At 39.3% G+C, this 18439-nt stretch overlaps 1 protein-coding gene across 25 annotated transcripts in view; it reads left to right on the forward strand.

Annotated features, from left to right (window-relative positions):
- CAPRIN2 (caprin family member 2) overlaps positions 1 to 16860 on the forward strand; it is a 53057-nt gene extending 36197 nt beyond the window's left edge. For 14 of the 25 annotated variants that reach the window (XM_053556440.1, XM_053556437.1, XM_053556442.1 and 11 more), the window contains 8 exons: positions 926 to 981; positions 3480 to 3584; positions 5494 to 5640; positions 8382 to 8550; positions 11282 to 11464; positions 12429 to 12529; positions 14732 to 14795; positions 15938 to 16860. In XM_053556440.1, coding sequence (XP_053412415.1) covers positions 926 to 981; positions 3480 to 3584; positions 5494 to 5640; positions 8382 to 8550; positions 11282 to 11464; positions 12429 to 12529; positions 14732 to 14795; positions 15938 to 16506 — 1394 coding nt within the window. In that variant the 3' untranslated portion in view covers positions 16507 to 16860. Of the gene's footprint in view, positions 1 to 925; positions 982 to 3479; positions 3585 to 5493; positions 5641 to 8381; positions 8551 to 11281; positions 11465 to 12428; positions 12530 to 14731; positions 14796 to 15893 lie in introns of all 25 variants that reach the window. The other 11 variants (XM_053556452.1, XM_053556451.1, XM_053556447.1 and 8 more) reach the window with 6 other exon arrangements.
- The last annotated feature ends 1579 nt before the right edge of the window (positions 16861 to 18439 follow it).

Here is an 18439-nt window from a genome sequence, read left to right on the forward strand (position 1 = left end):
TTTTGTAGAGTCTCTGGATGGGTGAACAGAAATGCCCAGTAGCTGTTTTTGCTGGGTTTTGTATGAATTCTGACTAGTACTTGCTTGACCCCTTTGGATCCTAAATCTAGTATTGAGGCTTTCGGATCCTGTGAGTGAGGCTGCCTCAGTGATGTGTAGAACAGGGATTAACCCAGTAACTAGTGATGGAGCCTACATTTGGATCTGGTCTCATGCTTCAAAATGTAGGCTTTCTGCTCCAAGCTAATTCTTTTCAGATGAGAAATGACATACAGCCATTGTCTAGCTGTAGCGGGCGATATGCACCAACTCGAAGGTTATGCAATAATTCCTAGGTGAAGTAAGAAGAACAAATGGAGAGTAGTTAACACAGTGATGGATGTTAACAAGAAGAGGCAAAACTGAAACTGTATAATTGAAAGATTATTAATTGTAGTAATTATTACAATTAATTATTGTAATTACAGAAGTCAAATGCGACTTAGGTATTACAAATTTAATATAGTTTTTTTCCCTTCTTAAAATGTATATACATTTTTTTGCACCCTCAGTACATAGGAAAAAACCTAAACAGATGGCCCAGTTAAGATTTACTTTGAAATTCATGAAACTTAAGTTTATCAGTTAATTACTATTCAGGTTAGCTTTCAGATTACTATTACAAGTTATCTCTTTTGGAAGTCTTGAAACTCTGCTTTTACCTGTTTAATCTTTAAACACCATTATATATCACAAATGGGACTAGTCTTCTTTAATCTTCTACAGTTTACTTCTTTTTAAAGCTCTGATAGAGCGTGATGGCTTTGGGACCCAGACCTTCCAGCTAATGCTTTTTTGATAAAGTGTGAATAGTCTCCTTCCAGTTGGTATGCATAAACTTTTCTCCCCCCACTTAATAGCTTTCTGTTTGTTTCACTCTTTGCAGCATCTACAGAACAAAATCTGTCCAGTCAAAGTGATTTTCTTCAAGAGCCATTACAGGTAACTTCTCCAAATCTTTCACTTTTCTTTGCTACGCAGAGAAGAGTAGCATTTGCTTGGGAAGAATGATCACACTTAGTGAAAGTGCAACTTGTCCTGAAAAGATTCACTGATGACTATGATAAAAATGATTATCATAACAGAGGTTAGCTGACTTTAATAAAGACAGAGCAAGCTTGAAGGTTTCAGAGGTAACTTGTTTAAGAATAGAACTTTCCTGTTGAGCTACAAGTCACTTATCAGCATGGTAAAGGATTTGAAGAAAGAAACTAATTCTTTTTACACTATAGTTAAGCAGTTCCCCCCGCCCCCCACACATAATGATTTTGAGAAACTAGCTTTCACAGAATACACTTAGAGATATGATAGGACTAGATCATTGAGGTCTCTAAATGCTAGTTGTGGTTCCATTAATAGCCCAAGGCTCACTCATTTTCTGTTCATTACCTTAAAACAAAATTTCTCAGTGTTTCTTTGAAAACCTCATGGTAATTTTCTTGACAGTAGCTGCTTTAACAGTATGTTAAATATTTTGACCAGTTCAACAGTTGTAGCCCTTTCTTCCAAAAACTGAGTAAGTACCATTTTATGGTGGTTTATGTATAGTTTGGTGAGGTGTGGCTCAATTTTCAGATTGTAATTACTGAGCAGGGTACATTGGTGGGGTTTCATTCACCCTACCTCCCTCAATCCATTCTCCGCTTTAACTAATACAGTTCCATTTTATCTGTTCCAGCTTTGTAAGGTTCTATATAAGGCTTTCAATTGGCAAGTTAAATTTTTTTCTGAAAAGCCCCTGGTCTAGTGTAGTAGTTCACTGCTGTAGGCCTGTGGAATGGCTGCCTCAGAAACCTTGCTTACGTTCGTAAAAATATATATTTCTAGGTATCACCTTAGACCTACCTCTTGGAGCAGAATTTTCAAGGGTATTTCTAGGTATCTCTATTCCCCTGTGAATCTGTATATCCATTTTTGGAACATGGGTTTCAGAGATCTTGTTTACTCTGCCAGTACCTAAACTATTTGCAGCTGGTCACTTATAGAGCAATAATGTGGAACTAAGAACTGCTGTGACTTCTAAACAAATACTAATGTGATCGGGAGGCTGAGGCAAGAGAATCGCTTAAGCCCAGGAGTTGGAGGTTGCTGTGAGCTGTGTGAGGCCATGGCACTCTACCGAGGGCCATAAAGTGAGACTCTGTCTCCAAAAAAAAAAAAAAAAAAAAAAAAACAAAACAAATACTAACGTGAACTCTGTGTCTTTATCTTTTTTTTGTGAAGTGAGCCTTTTAACTGAAATTCAAGTCTTTTCAGAGGTTAACTGTTGAGTGGCCTGAGCCCCCTTTGCTTAGCACCCGTGAATCTTAGCCACAGTTGATGATGTCCCAGCAACAGCCGGTCCCACTTTTGTTGGGCAGTTGTCTCATTATTTTAATGAGAAAGCCAAAAGAATGTTTTAGAAACACTCTAATCTCATAATAGTTCGAATATTTTGGTTGGATCTGAATTATTCCTATTTATTTAGGTATGTAAAATGTTTAAAGGATTTAAAAAATCTTTTTCCCTAAGATCTTTTTAAAACTTATTCCCCCCCTCTCCCCAAGAAGCAGCATGTCCTGATGGCTCTTTCAACAAGGTCACTGAAACATAACGTTACTTCTCATTACTTTACGGCTCGCCTATTTTACAACTCTTTGGCTCCTGGGAATCACACAGAAGCATTTAGATAAACGGATTATCTAAAAGAGTCACTGACACTTTAGACCTTGCCACCGCTACATTTTTGCTGGTGTCTCTCTGTTATATTCTAATGCTTGTTGGACCACAGAATTCTTTCCTAGGCACTCCTTTATTAGTTATATAGTTGGTCACAGCCTTAGTTCCTACTTTGCTTTCTCCCCATTTTTATTTTATATATGCCATCAGCTTTAACTTTTCTTTAGAATTTTGGTGCCATTTTGATTTGTGTTTATTCTTCTTACTTATACTTCAACGTACCTCTTTACGACACTGAAAGTAAAGCTTTACTTGGAGTAAAGCACTTGGAGTAAAGCTTACTCGGTCTCGGGCAGAGCTGTCCCTACAGTGTCAGATGTGCCCAGAGCTGCTGTCTAGTGTCAGATTCAAAATTTAGCCTCAGCTTTCGGGAGCCAAGAATCTCCAAAAGCAAAGATGGGATTAGAGGTGTAGTTGGTGTGACCAGGGCTAGAAAGGCTGTGGAGCAGACTGCCTGGGTTTGAGCTTCAGCTCTGCCACTGAATTTTAGTGTGGTCTTGGGTAAATAACTTAACCTTTCTTTGCCTCTGCCTGTTTGTCCATAAGATGACGATAGTTATTCTGACCTCACAAGATGATTATTAGGATTAAATATATTAATATACGTAAAGTGTTTGGGTGGTGCCTATTCAGTAAGAATAACATTAGGGAGCTCTGGGCCCAGGTAATATAAAATGAACAAAATATGCCTCTTACAACATTTTGTATGTTCCTGTGTCTAGGCTGCGTCTTCTCCAGTTACTTGTAGCTCAAATGCTTGCTTGGTTACTACTGATCAGGCGTCTTCGGGATCTGAAACCGAGTTAATGACCTCAGAGACTGCTGAGGTAATAAAAGACCAATGGTCTTAATTTCTTTTCTGTCTTAAACAATAGCAGAACTGGCTTATCTTATGAATTACGGGCATGATGAGCTGAATGATGTTAACAACTGTATAATGTATTGCTTCTGTAGAGGTTGTGGTCTAAATAAAGCTCAATTTATTGTGTATTGCCTTACCTGATTCAATAAGTGTGTCAGTTTTTCATGTCAGAAGATTGAGGTGTGTTAGGTAAGATTATGTCACGTTTTTCACTGCATGCCCACTGAGGGACTTCTTAGACAATTTTTTTTATTCCTGTAACTGAAGACTCAGTGGCTCTGTAGTGCTCATATTGGCACCGACTCGGCTGGAGTGAGTTACAGCATCCTTTGCGAGTCAGAGTCATTTTAACAGCATTGTGTTTGTACTTTTAATTCTAAGTTACAGTTTTTTTTGTAGAGACAGAGTCTCACTTTATGGCCCTCGGTAGAGTGCCGTGGCGTCACACGGCTCACGGCAACCTCCAACTCCTGGGCTTAGGCGATTCTCCTGCCTCAGCCTCCCGAGCAGCTGGGACTACAGGCGCCCGCCACAACACCCGGCTATTTTTTAGTTGCAGTTTGGCCGGGGCTGGGTTTGAACCCGCCACCCTCGGCATATGGGGCTGGCGCCCTACTCACTGAGCCACAGGCACCGCCCTTAAGTTACAGTTTTTCTAAGTTTGAGTGAATCCTTAAGCTGGGCATAGTAGAGTAGGATGAATTTGGGGGGGGGGGTGATTTAACAACTATTACATTTTATTTGGGGGGATAATTAATTGCATAAGAATATGCATTCATTTTAGAATATAAGAAAATATAGATAATCATTAGTTTATATGGTGATGACTTAGTCTAAATTAAACTTACTTTGTTCTTCATTAAGATGAGGAAGAAGTGGGCGGCGCCTGTGGCTCAGCGGGTAGGGCGCCGGTCCCATATGCCGGAGGTGGCGGGTTCAAACCCAGCCCCGGCCAAAAAAAAAAAAAAAAAGATGAGGAAGAAGTAATTGTTACCGATTGGCTTGGGTATTTTTTTTAAACCTTTGGCTTTATAATCTCTTATGTCTAGAAATTTCTTGCTCCTTTAAATGAGGATTACTTATATTAGATCAGGGTTGATTTTTCCTTTTTAGGCAGCTGACTTAGAAATCCACTAATAAGTATTTATTTATTTATGTTTTATTTTTGAGACATAGTCTCACCCTGTTGCCCCAGCTTCGAGTGCCGTGGTGTCAGCCTACCTCACAGCAACTTCAAATGTGTGGATTTAAGCGATCCTCCTGCCTCAGCCTCCTGAGTGGGAATACGGGTGGCCACCACAATGCCTGGCTAATTTTTCTTTCTTTCTTTTTTTAAAGTAGAGATGTGGTTTTGTTCTTGCTCAGGCCAGCCTAGAACTGTTGAGCTCAAGCAGTCCTCCTGCCCGGGCCTCTCAGAGTGCTAGTATTCCAGGCGTGAGCCAGCGTGCCCAGCCAGAAAGCCACTAAAAAGTCTTTAAAATAAAGAAAAATTAACACTTACTAAGCAACTAACCTAAGGTTTTTCTTATGCCCAATTCTATTGTATAAATTTAGAATAATACTAGATTCTTAATTAGAAAATACCATTTCAGGGTTTTTGAGACTAGGTGCTCAAAAAAAGTTCAGCCCCTCATCTGTTAGACTGATTATCGGTAAAACTCTCTCACTTAGTCAGCAAGCTGTGCAAAGCAAATACTGGTGTGCATCCTCAGCAACTGAGATTTGAAATTGTAAGCAAAAGCTATTCTTTTGCATTCCTGTGTCCAAATGTCATCCTAAAGAACTTGCTGACTTACACCAGTTTGGGGTTTAGTGTAAGTTAACTGCTTGTTACATGGCAGCTGGTTGGCTGATGCTGCGTTTCTCCTCCCCAGGCAGCAATTCCCCCAAGCAAGCAACCGTCTTCACTAGCTTCTCCAAATCCTCCCATGTCAAAGGGCTCTGACCAGGGCTTCCAGTCACCTCCAGCGAGTAGTAGCTCAGTAACCATTAACACAGCGCCCTTTCAAGCCATGCAGACAGTGAGTATGAAACATGAATGGTGATCGTAGTTCATTATTCCTGTTAAAAGCCTTTGCTTCTCTTACACAAAATATTGGGTAGTATGCACAGTTTGTCTTTTGTGAAACTAATATTTGGGCTGGTAGAATTTACATTTGGTCAGTGAAAAGATCGTTTGTGGCAGAAGAGTATTAAATCCACAACCTTCAAGATTTTAAATAGGTATTTTATCAGAGCATTATTCCTTCTTTGAAAATTAGCAGGAGGTAAAGCTGAGGCCCCCTGCTAAACAAGTGAAATATATACTGAAATGTAATTTTTTAGCAGCAGCTTAATACTAACCGTTACTAATATCAATACTAGTGGTATTCTATAACATCAGTATCCTGAAATAGAAGACACATGTTTGGGTGTTCTGTCATTGTTGAAATTTGCATTTGGTTTCATCCTGATCTCATACTGTTTTCTGATTTGTGTAGCATTTTGTTTGTTCGTTTTTTTGAGGCAGGATCTTCCTCTGTTCCTGAGCTACAGTACCATGGCCCAATCATAGCCTCCTGTAACCTCAAGCTCCTGGGCTCATGTGATCCTTCCTCAGTCTCCAAAGTAACTAGGACCACAGGCACATACCACCAGCTGGCTAATTTCTTTTCTTTCTTTCTTCCTTTTTTTTTTTTTAATTTGTAGAGCGGGAGCTCGCTGTGTTACCCAGGCTGATTTCAAAACTCCTATCCTCAAGAGTCCTCCTGACTTGGCCTTCCAAAGTGTTGGGATTCTGGCTTGAGCCACCACGCCCAGCCATTGTGTGTTGTTTTGAATTACGTATTTTCCTACACATTGTAGTTTAAAGTTTTTAAAAAATGCTATAGCTAGGTTTGTATGTTTATTCTGTAAACACAGACTAGTATAAAATAGTTGTTCAGGAGTAGAAATACCTTAGCGAGCCAACAAATACCTTTCCTGATGGTGCTTAATGCCCCACTCCAGGTACTTTAGAGTGACAGTGGTGGGGTGGGGCTAGTGCAGTGGTGGTGGACAGCAGGCCCATCAGTGCACATAGGCTGCTAAATTCAGATACCTGAATTCACTAACCTATCTCGTAGAATATCTCAGTTCTAGACAGTCTGTCTCAGTTTCCGTGCTTTCCCTCTTTCCCATCAGTCCATTCTGCACAATATTGCCACGACAGTTTTACTTTTTCTTTTGCCTAACTCAGAGCAAACAACGATCTGTTGCTTGGCACTCAGTGCCTTTTGAAGTCTGGCATAACCTGCCAGACTGGTCCCCCAAACTCGCCTGTATACATTCTCGTCCTAGTACTTTTTTTTGCTCATGCCAGTCTGCCTTCACTCTCTGTGTTTGAATCCTGTCCAGTTCAGATTGGTTCTCATTCATTCATTCATTAAAGAGGTGGTTATGAAGCCGGGCACGACTCTTAATCAGTGGGGTTGTAGCCATGGGAATAAAAAAGTATGCTTAAGAAACTTCCATTTTATTATTGACGTGGGAGGGCTGGAGAGACACCTGTACATCTATCAGTGTCATGTGTTGGGAGGAAAACCAGAGCAGGATGAGGGAGCTGGAGCTCTTTTATAAACTGTGGCCAGGGTCAGGACAGATCATTCATTGTCTGCCATATGGTGAAAATTCAGTAAGTGGTACATTATTTTATTCATCTTTAGTTTTTGAAAAAGTACCCTCTTCCTTTATATGACTCTTATTCTCATTATGATGATAGCATAATGCTGGGAAGACTAACTTTTGTTCCTGGGTATACATTCTATCAGGAATCAAATAAAAGTGGTTTTTGTTGTTGCTATTTTTTTTTTAACTGTAGTAAAATATACATAACACAAAATTTACCATTTAGCCATGGTTTAGGTATATAATTCAGTGGCATTAAGTATTTTCATGATGTGCAACCATCACCACTATTTCTAGAACTTTTTCATTATCCCAAACAGAAATTCTTTACCCATTAAAGAGTAATTGCCTATTTCTCCCCCGTCACCCCCCCAGCCCCGGGCAACCTCTTTATGTCTGCTTTATGTCTTTATGAATTTGCCTGTTCTGGGTACCTCATGTAAGCAGAGTGATACAATATTTGTTCTTTTGTATCTGGCTTATTGTGCTTTGCATGTTTTCAAGGTTCATTCATGTTACAGCACGTATCAGAATTTGATTTTTTAATGACCGAGTAATAACTCATGTACCTCATTTATCCATTCATGTGTTGAGGGATCACTTGGGTCATTTCTACCTTTTGTCTGTCGTGGATAATGGTGCTATAAACACGGGTATACAAATATCCATTTGAGTCTTTGCTTTGAGTTCTTTTGAGTACATACCCAGAAGTGGAAGTGGTGGGTTATATGGTAATTCTGTGTTTAACTTTTTGAGGAACCACCATGTTTTCCACAGTGGCTGCACTGTTTTACATTCCCACCAGCAATGCCGAGGGTTCCAGTTTCTCCACATCCTTGCCAGCACTTATTTTCTGTGTTTTTGATAATAGACGTCCTAGTAGGTATGAAATGGCATCCTACTGTGGTTTTGGTTTACAGTTCCCTTATGACTAATGTTCTTAAGCATGTTTTTATGTGCTGCTTGGCCATTTATCTTTTTTGGAGAAATGTCTATTCAGGTCCGTTGCCCACCAAGACCAAATAGAAGGCTCGAATGTCGTTAGTTTTCCTGGGTCCCACCCTTAAGCATTGTCTGTGAAACTACACAAATTACTCAGTGTACCCTGTCTTTTAAGGTATTTAATGTTAACGCACCTCTGCCTCCACGGAAAGAACAAGAAATAAAAGACTCCCCATATACACCTGGCTACAATCAAAGTTTTACCACAGCAAGTACACAAACACCACCCCAGTGCCAACTGCCAGCTATTCACGTAGAACAAACTGTCCTTTCCCAAGAGACGGGTAAGATCTTTGCATATGATATTTTGACGACTTAGATGACAGCTAATGTAGTGGAAAGTAGGTCTGTGGTGACATTTTAGAAATTCTTTCCTGATTAAGAAGCATCATTTCTCTAACGCAGTCCTCAAGTGTTGAGAAACACTAATGCTTTTTCCTCTCTTCAGCTAAGTTTACGTTTTAATTTTTTTTTTAATATTATTTAATTGTTTTTATTATTTATTTTTGCAGTTTTTTGGGCTGGGGCTGGGTTGAACCCACCACCTCCAGCATATGGGGCCAGTGCCCTACTCCTTTGAGCCACAGGCGCTGCCCTACGTTTTAATTTTTATGGAGGTGGAACTTAGATGGCTGATTTAACCTTGAAGTACGCTTGTATTTTTAAATCTAATGGCTTTGATTTCCGTGAGCAGTAATTGAGGAATATAGGTGCTAACTTGCTGCTTCTATGAACCATTTTGTTAATCCTTTTAGCACAAATAGTTACCTGCCCTTTTTCCTTCCCTCTCGTGATAAAATGTCGATTAATGTGAAGATATAACTTAGTATGCTTATTGTACTGTTCGCTTAGAGGCGGGAGGCTGTTTTGATCTTACATGGTGTTCTAAGTCATGAATGAATAGGCACCTTTGTTATTCTTCATTTAAGAAGCACTTGTATGCAGCCGGGAGTGGTGGCTCACACTTAGTACTAATCCTAGTACTCTGGGAGGTCAAGGCAGGTGGATTGCTTGATCTCAGGAGTTCAAGACCAGCCTGAGCAAGAGCAAGACCCCATCTCTACTAAAATAGAAAAACTAGCTGGGCATTGTGGTTGGTGCCTGTAGTCCCAGCTACTTGGGAAGCTAAGGCAAGAGGATTGCTCAAGCCCAAGAGTTTGAGGTTACTGTGTGCTGTGATGCCAAAGCACTCTACCTGGGGCAACAAAGAAGCACTCGTATGTGAATTTCTAGTGTCAGTATTTCCAATCCCCTATCGAGTTTTCTAAAACTTAAGTCTGAGCAAATGAATTGATGATTCTAGCTATCTGGTTAATCAAATGATGAAAAGGTAGCTGTCAATCTCTGGACCTAGCCCCAAGGGACCTGATTGTGTTGTCACCTATACTGTTGAAAGATCAGGCAGATAATTGCCGTAAAGACACTTTTGTCACATGCCTTTTCAGTTATGCTGAATTCATTTTATTTTAATCCCTTATCTGGAATATTGAGCCTGTTTTTAAAAATTGTGTTAAAATATACATAGTATGACAATTACCTTTAATCATTTTAAGTATACAGTTTTGTGGCATTAAGTAACATCCAGATTGTTTTTTTTCTCTCTTTTTTTTTGTTTGGGATTCATTGAGGGTACCAAGAATTAGGTTACACTCATTGCATTTGTTAAAGTCCCTCTTATAATTGTGTCCTGCCCCCAAGACGTATGCCATACACCGTGACCCTGCCAACCCCCCTCTCTCCCCTCTCCCTCATTCCCTTACCTCCCACCTTGTATTAGAACAGTGGTTCTCAACCTTCCTAATGCCGTGGCCCTTTAATACAGTTCCTCTGGGTCACGACCTACAGGTTGAAAACCGCTGTATTAGAACAGCTACTGCCTTCATATTAGAATTGAGTACATGGGATTCTTGCTTCTCAGTTCTTGTGATGCTTTACTAAGAAGAATGTTTCCACCTCAATCCACGTTAATATGAAAGATGTAAAGTCTCCATCTCTTTTAATGGCTGAATAGTATTCCATGGTGTACATATACCACAGCTTGTTTGTCCATTCCTGGGTTGGTGGGCATTTAGGCTGTTTCCACGTTTTGGTGATTGTAGATTGATCTGCGATAAACAGTCTAGTGCAAATGTCCTTATGATAAAATGATTTTTTTTTTCTTCTGGGCAAATGCCTGCTAGTGGGATTGCAGGATCAAATGGAAGGTCTAATTTGAGTTCTTTGAAGATTTTCCATACTTCCTTCCCAAAAGGTTGTATTACTTTGCAGTTCCATCAGCAGTGTAAAACTGTTCCCTTCTCTCCGCATCCACGCCGGCAACTGCATCTTTGAGACTTTGTGACATGGGCCGTTCTCACTGGCTTTAGGTGATATCTCAGGGTTGGTTTGATTTGCATTTCTCTGATGATTAGGGATGATGAGCATTTTTTCATGTTTGTTTTAGCCATTTGTCTGTCTTCTTTAGAGAAGGTTCATATGTCTCTTGACCAGAGATAAATGGGATCGTTGGGTCAAGTAACATCCAGGTTATTGTGCAGTTACCACCACCATCTTTTTATCTTTCCCAGTGAAACTCTGTAATCATTTAACCCAAATTTCCCCTTTTCTCCCTCCACTCCCTGGCAACCATCGTTCTACTTTCTGACTCTGACATTAACTACTCTTGGTCCCTAATATAAGTGGTATCATACAAAGTCATTTTGGAACTGGCTTATTTCACTTAGCATAATGTCTTCCAGGTTAACCCATGTTGTAGCATCTATCAAAATTTCCTTTTTCAGGCTGAATACTATTCTATTCATATATACATATATGTATATATACATACAAACAAACATAGATATGAATTATATATGAGTTAGTATGTATGTGAAAGATATATGGACATATATATCATGTTTATTTTAAAAAGAAGATTTTATATAATTTTTTAAATATATTGACTTCTGAGTATAAGGAATACTAAACCTTTATTACCATTTAACTCTTGGATTCTGAAACTATTTCCTTATGCAGCAAATTTTCATCCTGATGGAACTATTCAAGTAAGCAATGGTAGCCTTGCCTTTTACCCAGCACAGACAAATGTATTTCCCAGACCTACACAGCCATTTGTCAATAGTCGGGGAGCTGTTAGAGGATGTACTCGTGGTGGGAGATTACTGACCAATTCCTATCGGTCCCCTGGTGGTTATAAAGGTATGCTTTGAATAAAACTTAATTATACTGAATTATTTTGTCTGTATACTTATTTGACTCAAACCATTTGTACATTACCTTGTTTTCCTTTTGTCATTGCCATTTATAACGTAGTGGAGAATTCCCTATTTGTGGATAATAGAGTATTTTTAATATACCTATTCTCTGGAACAGAGAAATTAACTTTCTAAATGAAAAGCAGAGTGATCTGGTGACTTACTGAAGTAGAAAGGTTGACCATCTTGTTTTTCAAAGGATGATTACTGTATTTGAATAATGTCTGTCTTTTGTTTAATTGACTTAACTCTGCTAAAAGTATGTCATAATTAGAGCCCATCGTGTAGTCTATCAGACTATATGTACCACAGAGAAGAGCACAGATTTGGAGACTACCATAGTGATATTCTCTTAGCATATTGTTGCAAGTATTCTAGTGCTGCTTGGTATCAGCAAAAATACTGTAGCAGGCCATTGGTGTTCAACCTTTTGGCTTCTCTGCACCACATTGGAAGAAGAAGAATTGTCTGAGGCCACACATTAAATACACAAGCACTAATGAAAGCTGATGAGTAAAAAAAAGTTTGTGCATGATTTTCATGATATGTGCCACCACAGATAAGCAAAAACATCCTCACATAATTCACAGGTGGCTGGGAGGCCATGGGTTGGACACCCTTGCTGTAGACTGAGCCCTTAATTACCTCATTGCCCTACCCCCACCCTTTATCAACCTCACCTGTATTCCAGCAGTAGTAAATTTCTTGACCAGGCTTATTCAAAGTCAATATTTCATAAATGTATGTTTTATCACGGAAGCCATATTAGAATTTGCTTAAAGAAGGTATAAATCTAATGATGGCCTTATTGGGTCAATTTAATTTTAAATGTGATAAAGAATTAGACCATTTAAAAGTTTAGTATGAATTTTTTGCCCATAATTTTATGTAAGTTGTTTGTTTATTAGGTTTTGATACTTACAGAGGACTTCCTTCAATTTCCAGTGGAAATTATAGCCAGCTGCAGTTCCAAGCTAGAGAGTATCCTGGAGCACCTTATTCCCAAAGGGTAAGTAGGGATAGCTGTCCTAGTTAAATAGTGGTAGAGTTGTTGGTAAGGTAGTGATTAACTATAGCAGAGTCAGAATTTATTTTGCAGAAGTGCACTCTTAGCTTTAGAACTACTTGTGAGTCCTCTGGAGAGTTGACTTGGAAGGTTTTCCATTTACCCAAGTTGAATGACAACTCCCAGTTATGGGGAAGTTAGAAGGTGTTAACAACATTACCTATCATGTTGTTTACATTAACTCATTTGTTCTTCCACCTTACAAGAGAATCTGGGGTTTAGAGGTTAAATAACCTGTGTAAGGTCACTCAGCAAGTAAATATGAGAGCTGGGATTAGAATGTCACTTTCTTAACTTCAGAGCCCTAATTTTAACTTTACTTTGTTGCCTTCAATTTAGCTTGCTTGAATATCAAGTGTAGCAAAGCCCTTTTTTGTAAGTTTACTTTTTGTTTATTCTGATTTGAATAGCTCAACAGATTTTCTTTACTACATATGATAAAAGGCCGATTACCTCAGTGCCTTTCCACCATCCTTTATCAGCCTCACCTGTATTCCAGCATAAAAGGACCGATAAGGTGCTAGACATTCAGCTTTCACAAACCTTGGAATGATTTCCTGTCATTGGTCGTATACAGATAAGAATTTATAGTCCATCAGTATTTTCAACCTTGAAGTTCTATAGGTCTTTACATATGTACGTGGTACCATACTGAGTTCTCCTGGTAATACAGACTAACTATACTTGAAGAGTTTATAGTTATGTGAGGTAGGATAGATGTCTTCACAGAGGCAATATTTGAAAAAGGGTGAAAAAAACACTTTAGAATCTAAATACGTTGGTTCTGACCCTTGATTTCATCACGCTCTTGCTGTAGGACCTTGGGTATGTTACTTAAACTTCCCAAGCTCTAGTTCATCCTCTGTTATTCATCCAACTCTGAGAGGTAGTGAGGGTTTCTTCATGAGATAGTCTAAAGACTGAATGAACTAAGTGCTCGGCATAGCAATACTGTGACAGGTGTGTCAACCAGGCACATATGGGCCGTGATCCGCAGGGTATGTGTATGAGGGAAGGATGTTGATTAATTAGACATAAGGGAGAGAATGATCTATTTTTAATACGGATATTCTAGTATTTTTGTGTGCGGCTTTGAATTTCTTACTAAGGTAACAAGAAATTGATGATAGTGCAAAGGGGACCAGGAGTCTAGAGCAGGAGAATATTGTTTTTATTGCACACCTTCTTTTCCTGTTTAAATTTTTTATTTCATACATTTCATATGGTGTAATTTAATCACATCACTGACTATTCCTGTTTAAATTTTCCTGTTTAAATTTTTTATTTCATATGGTGTAATTTAATCACACCACTGACTATTCTTTTCTTGGGTTGTATGGAGGCTGACACCCTTTATATGCGGTAGTCACTTCGAAGATCTGCCTCTTGAACATCTTTCATAATATATTGGATCCCATTTCTAGGCAATAAATACATTTATACAGTATTAAGCTCATCAGTTCTCCTGTTTGGATTGGGCTTCCCAGTTTGCTTTATAAATAGAGCAAGATTGAAAAATTTTGTTCTTTACTATGTCCTTTTATACTGAGAGGAGGGATAGAAGACCATGCCACCTTTTAAAATTTCCCTTGCTGGGTGTGATGGCTTACTCCTGTAATCCCAGCACTGTGGGAGGCTAAGGTGGGTGGATTTCCAGAGCTTAGGAGTTCAAGACTAACCTGAGCAAGAGCAAGACACCGTCTCTACTAAAAATAGGAAAACAAGCCAGGTGGTGTGGTGGGCGCCTGGCAAGGGGATGGCTTGAGCCCAAGAGTTTGAGGTGGCTGTGAGCTATGACACCACGGCACTGCAGCCGGAGTGACACAGACTATGTCTCAAAAAAAAAAGTTTCCCTTATTACCTAGCATTGTACCTTGTGTTCTTTAAATGCTGTTTTGTTTTTGCATGTATTAACATATCTAATTGATGAGATTAATTAACAGATGAAGCAACTTTTGGCACTGTTGCCCTTACTTTGTTTATCTTGGTGTTTGGAAACATCTGAGCCTCTGGTTGCTGGGGAAGGCCAGATAAAGAACTAAGAAGACTTTAATCTTATGGATTCATTAGCCAGTAATCCTGTATAATAACTAATTACAGTCCTGCGTTTTTGGTGCCAAGGTAAATATTATGTGTTCATTTTAGGACAATTTCCAGCAGTGTTACAAGCGAGGAGGGACATCTGGTGGTCCAAGAGCAAATTCAAGAGGTAAGGGTAATTAACTGAGTAGTTTATTTACCCAGAACATAACTGAAATGCTTTCTGCATCCTCTGTTGAGATCTCCCCATGGCACGTTGCTTTCAGCATTTATTTTACTGAGGTTTTTCAGTTTGTTCGACTATTGTCCTAAAGTACTAAGGGAGAAATTAGACTACTGGAAAGGCCACGGAAACCCGTTGTCACTTTGATTAAAAGTGTATGTTTAAAAACAAATCCACCTGACCCTAGAGCATAGTCAGCCTTACACATTCACTGTGCTGACTTCAGATAGTTCCGTGTCATGTTTCAGGATGATGGTTTTTATAATAACGGGTACTTCAGACGACTCCAGTGTCACTACCTTGATAGAGTCAAATAAGCAACAGTCAGGATGTAATGACTTGAAAGAAAAACAAGATACTTATAACACTTTTTAAAATGTGGTAGGACTATTGAAAGATAGGGTGTATCTGAGAAAATAAAAAATTACTGAACTTATTTTGTTAAGGAAACGCTATCTCTTCCTTTTGAGAAAGTAGCCAGTATGCACACTGCCTTTCCCTGATAGCTGAGCTGTGGTTTTATACAGCACTTAACACGGGAACATTTTATGATATTACATTAACTTGGAAATAAACAAGGATTCATCATGGGACTCAGTGCCCTATCAATATATCTCTGAATGGCTAGTGGCTAGTACTTCTAAAAGTCGGTTCTTTTGTGTAATCTCAGTTTTCTTGAGTCCTTCTACATTAGCTGCTTTGTAGAAGATTGATCACTGAGAAATTGAGTGAGAATTATGGGGAAAAGATAAAGAAGTTGAAAGTGTTCAGACGTGAGTTTTGGACTTCAGTAACTTTCATTAGTTTTAGTTTCCAGCCTTTTGGGGAGAGGGGTACATTTTCTTAATCTTAAAAAACAGGCAAATAGGTAAGATTATCTTAGACCCTTCTGGCTTTAAAATAGTATTATAAAAGCCTATTGCCAGAAAAATCTAGAAAAGTATAATCCAGCTTTACGGTATTGCTTTTGTTTTGGAATTTACTATAAAATGTGTCTTTATCTATGTTTCAGTAGCCGACTAATGTTAAATATTGTGTTCAAAGCTAACTACTTCATTATGAGAAACTCACTGTTGCTAATAAAACAGCAGGGTGGAGTGATTCTTCTCAGGTGAGCAGCCCAGAAAGAGACAACGAAACCTTTAACAGTGGTGACTCTGGACAAGGAGACTCCCGTAGCATGACCCCCGTGGACGTGCCAGTGACAAATCCAGCAGCCACCGTACTGCCAGTCCACGTCTACCCCCTGCCTCAGCAGATGCGAGTTGCCTTCTCAGCAGCCAGAACCTCTAATCTGGCCCCTGGAACTTTAGACCAACCTATTGTGTTTGATCTTCTTCTGAACAATTTAGGAGAAACTTTTGATCTTCAGCTTGGTAGATTTAATTGCCCAGTGAACGGCACTTACGTTTTCATTTTTCACATGCTAAAGCTGGCTGTGAATGTGCCACTGTATGTCAACCTCATGAAGAATGAAGAAGTCTTGGTGTCAGCCTACGCCAATGATGGTGCTCCAGACCATGAAACCGCTAGCAATCATGCAATTCTTCAGCTCTTCCAGGGAGACCAGATATGGTTACGTTTGCACAGAGGAGCAATTTATGGAAGTAGTTGGAAGTATTCTACATTTTCAGGCTATCTTCTTTATCAAGATTGAAAGTCAGTACAGAATTGACGCTCAAAGGATAGTGTTCTAATTAGTGGGATTAAAGGAAAAGTAGTCCTTGCCCTGGGGACTGATTGGTTTAGGAAAATATTTTCATTCCTAGAGGAAGGAGGAGGTCCTTACTTTTTTGTTTTCCTCCCCAAGGTGAAAAATTTCAAGCTGAATGACAATTAGCACTAATCTGGCACTTTATAAATTGTGATGTAGCCTTGCTAGTCAAGCTGTGAATGTATATTGTTTGCACTTAATCCTTAACTGTATTAACGTTCAGCTTACTAAACTGACTGCCTCAAGTTCAGGCAAGTTATGATGCCTTGTTGTGCCTCAATAAAAAAGTTACATGCACCTTGAGTGTTCCTATTTGATTAAACATTTATTTAGTTGAGAGGTAAAATATCTAATTTTTACTGTTCATCCCTGATAACTCTTAATTGGTTGTTTTTTCATTGGTTTATGCTATTATTTTAAAATAAGAACAACTCTGTATATAATAGTTCCTTCTAGGGTTACTTTTGTCTGATGTTATACATGTTATTCATTAAAGGATTTGATCTATTTCCATGGGCCAAGCCACGCATTTCTCTGTGGCTGTTTTGTATAGTAGGCCATGTGCCTGCCTTTCCTGAGCTGTCTATATGCATGATACATGTACCGTGGAGGTAATGCTGCCAGTCCACCATTGTATGACTTAGGTTTTCTAGTGGATTCTCAATTTGAATAGGCAGAATGCTAGGTCATTAAAAAGCATAGGCTCTATGGCCCTCAGTGCTGTGTTTTAGAGTCCTGATTCAACCCATTAGTCCATTGTGGGCAAATTACGTTACCTTTAAGATTTCTCTTTGTTTTTTCCCAAGTAGCTGGTATCACAGGAGGCACCCATCACAACACCCGGCTATTTTTTGTTGCGGTTTGGCTGGGGCTGGGTTTGAACCTGCCACGCTCGGTATATGGGGCCAGTGCCCTACCCGCTGAACCACAGGCGCTGCCTGAGCCAACATACTTTTTTCTCTATCTGCAAGTGTTACTATTCAAAAACTAGACTCTTTGGATCAGCTGTTTAGCATTCTCATCTTTTCTCTGCTTACTGGGAGATTTCCTTGATTTTATCTTCCTACCTTTTTACAGAGTTTTACATCAAATGTACGGGTGTACATTTAAGTAAACCTATCTGTTCCTTACATATAGTTGTCCCTCTGTATCCAGGGGGGATTGGTTCCAGTACTCTCATAAATATCAAAATCTGTGAATACTCAAGTCCCTATTATAAAATGGTGTAGTATTTGCATATAACCTACACACATCCTCCTGTATACCTTAGATCATCTCTAGATTACTTACACCTAATACAATATAAATACTATATACATAGTTGTTATACTCTAGGGAATAATGGCAAGGAAAGTCTGTACATGTTCATTGTAGACACAACCATTCTTTTTTTTTCTGAATATTTTCAATTTGTGGTTGGTTGAATCTGTGGATATGGAACCTGCTCAGAACATTGGCTCAGAATCTTGTGAGAGTTGGTCGACTGTTCATATTTTAAGAATAGGGTACTAAGAAAGATGGTTGGAAGCTTTGAATGGAGAAGTGAGACTTCCTGATTTGGAGCCACGTGGTAGCATGATTTTTTTGGGGGGGCGGTGGGAAAACATGAGTGATGGGTAGGAAAGAGATTTAAGTGGGGTGCAACACCTAGAGGCCGTAGGGTGAACTGGACAATGTATTTTCCCAAACTTCTGTTTAGAGGAAAATAAGGTCAAAAGACAAATGACCTGCAGTGAGAGGACATCAATAAAAAAGGACAGTGGATGTGAAGGGGCAGTTCATACATGAAAAAATGATTAGTGATGGCTCAGCGCCCATCGCTCAGGGGGTAGGGCACGGGGCTTGTGGGTTTGAACCTGGCCCGGGCCAGCTAAAC

Source organism: Nycticebus coucang, chromosome 12 (assembly GCF_027406575.1).
Source record: "Nycticebus coucang isolate mNycCou1 chromosome 12, mNycCou1.pri, whole genome shotgun sequence".
NCBI classification, from domain to species: domain Eukaryota; kingdom Metazoa; phylum Chordata; class Mammalia; order Primates; family Lorisidae; genus Nycticebus; species Nycticebus coucang.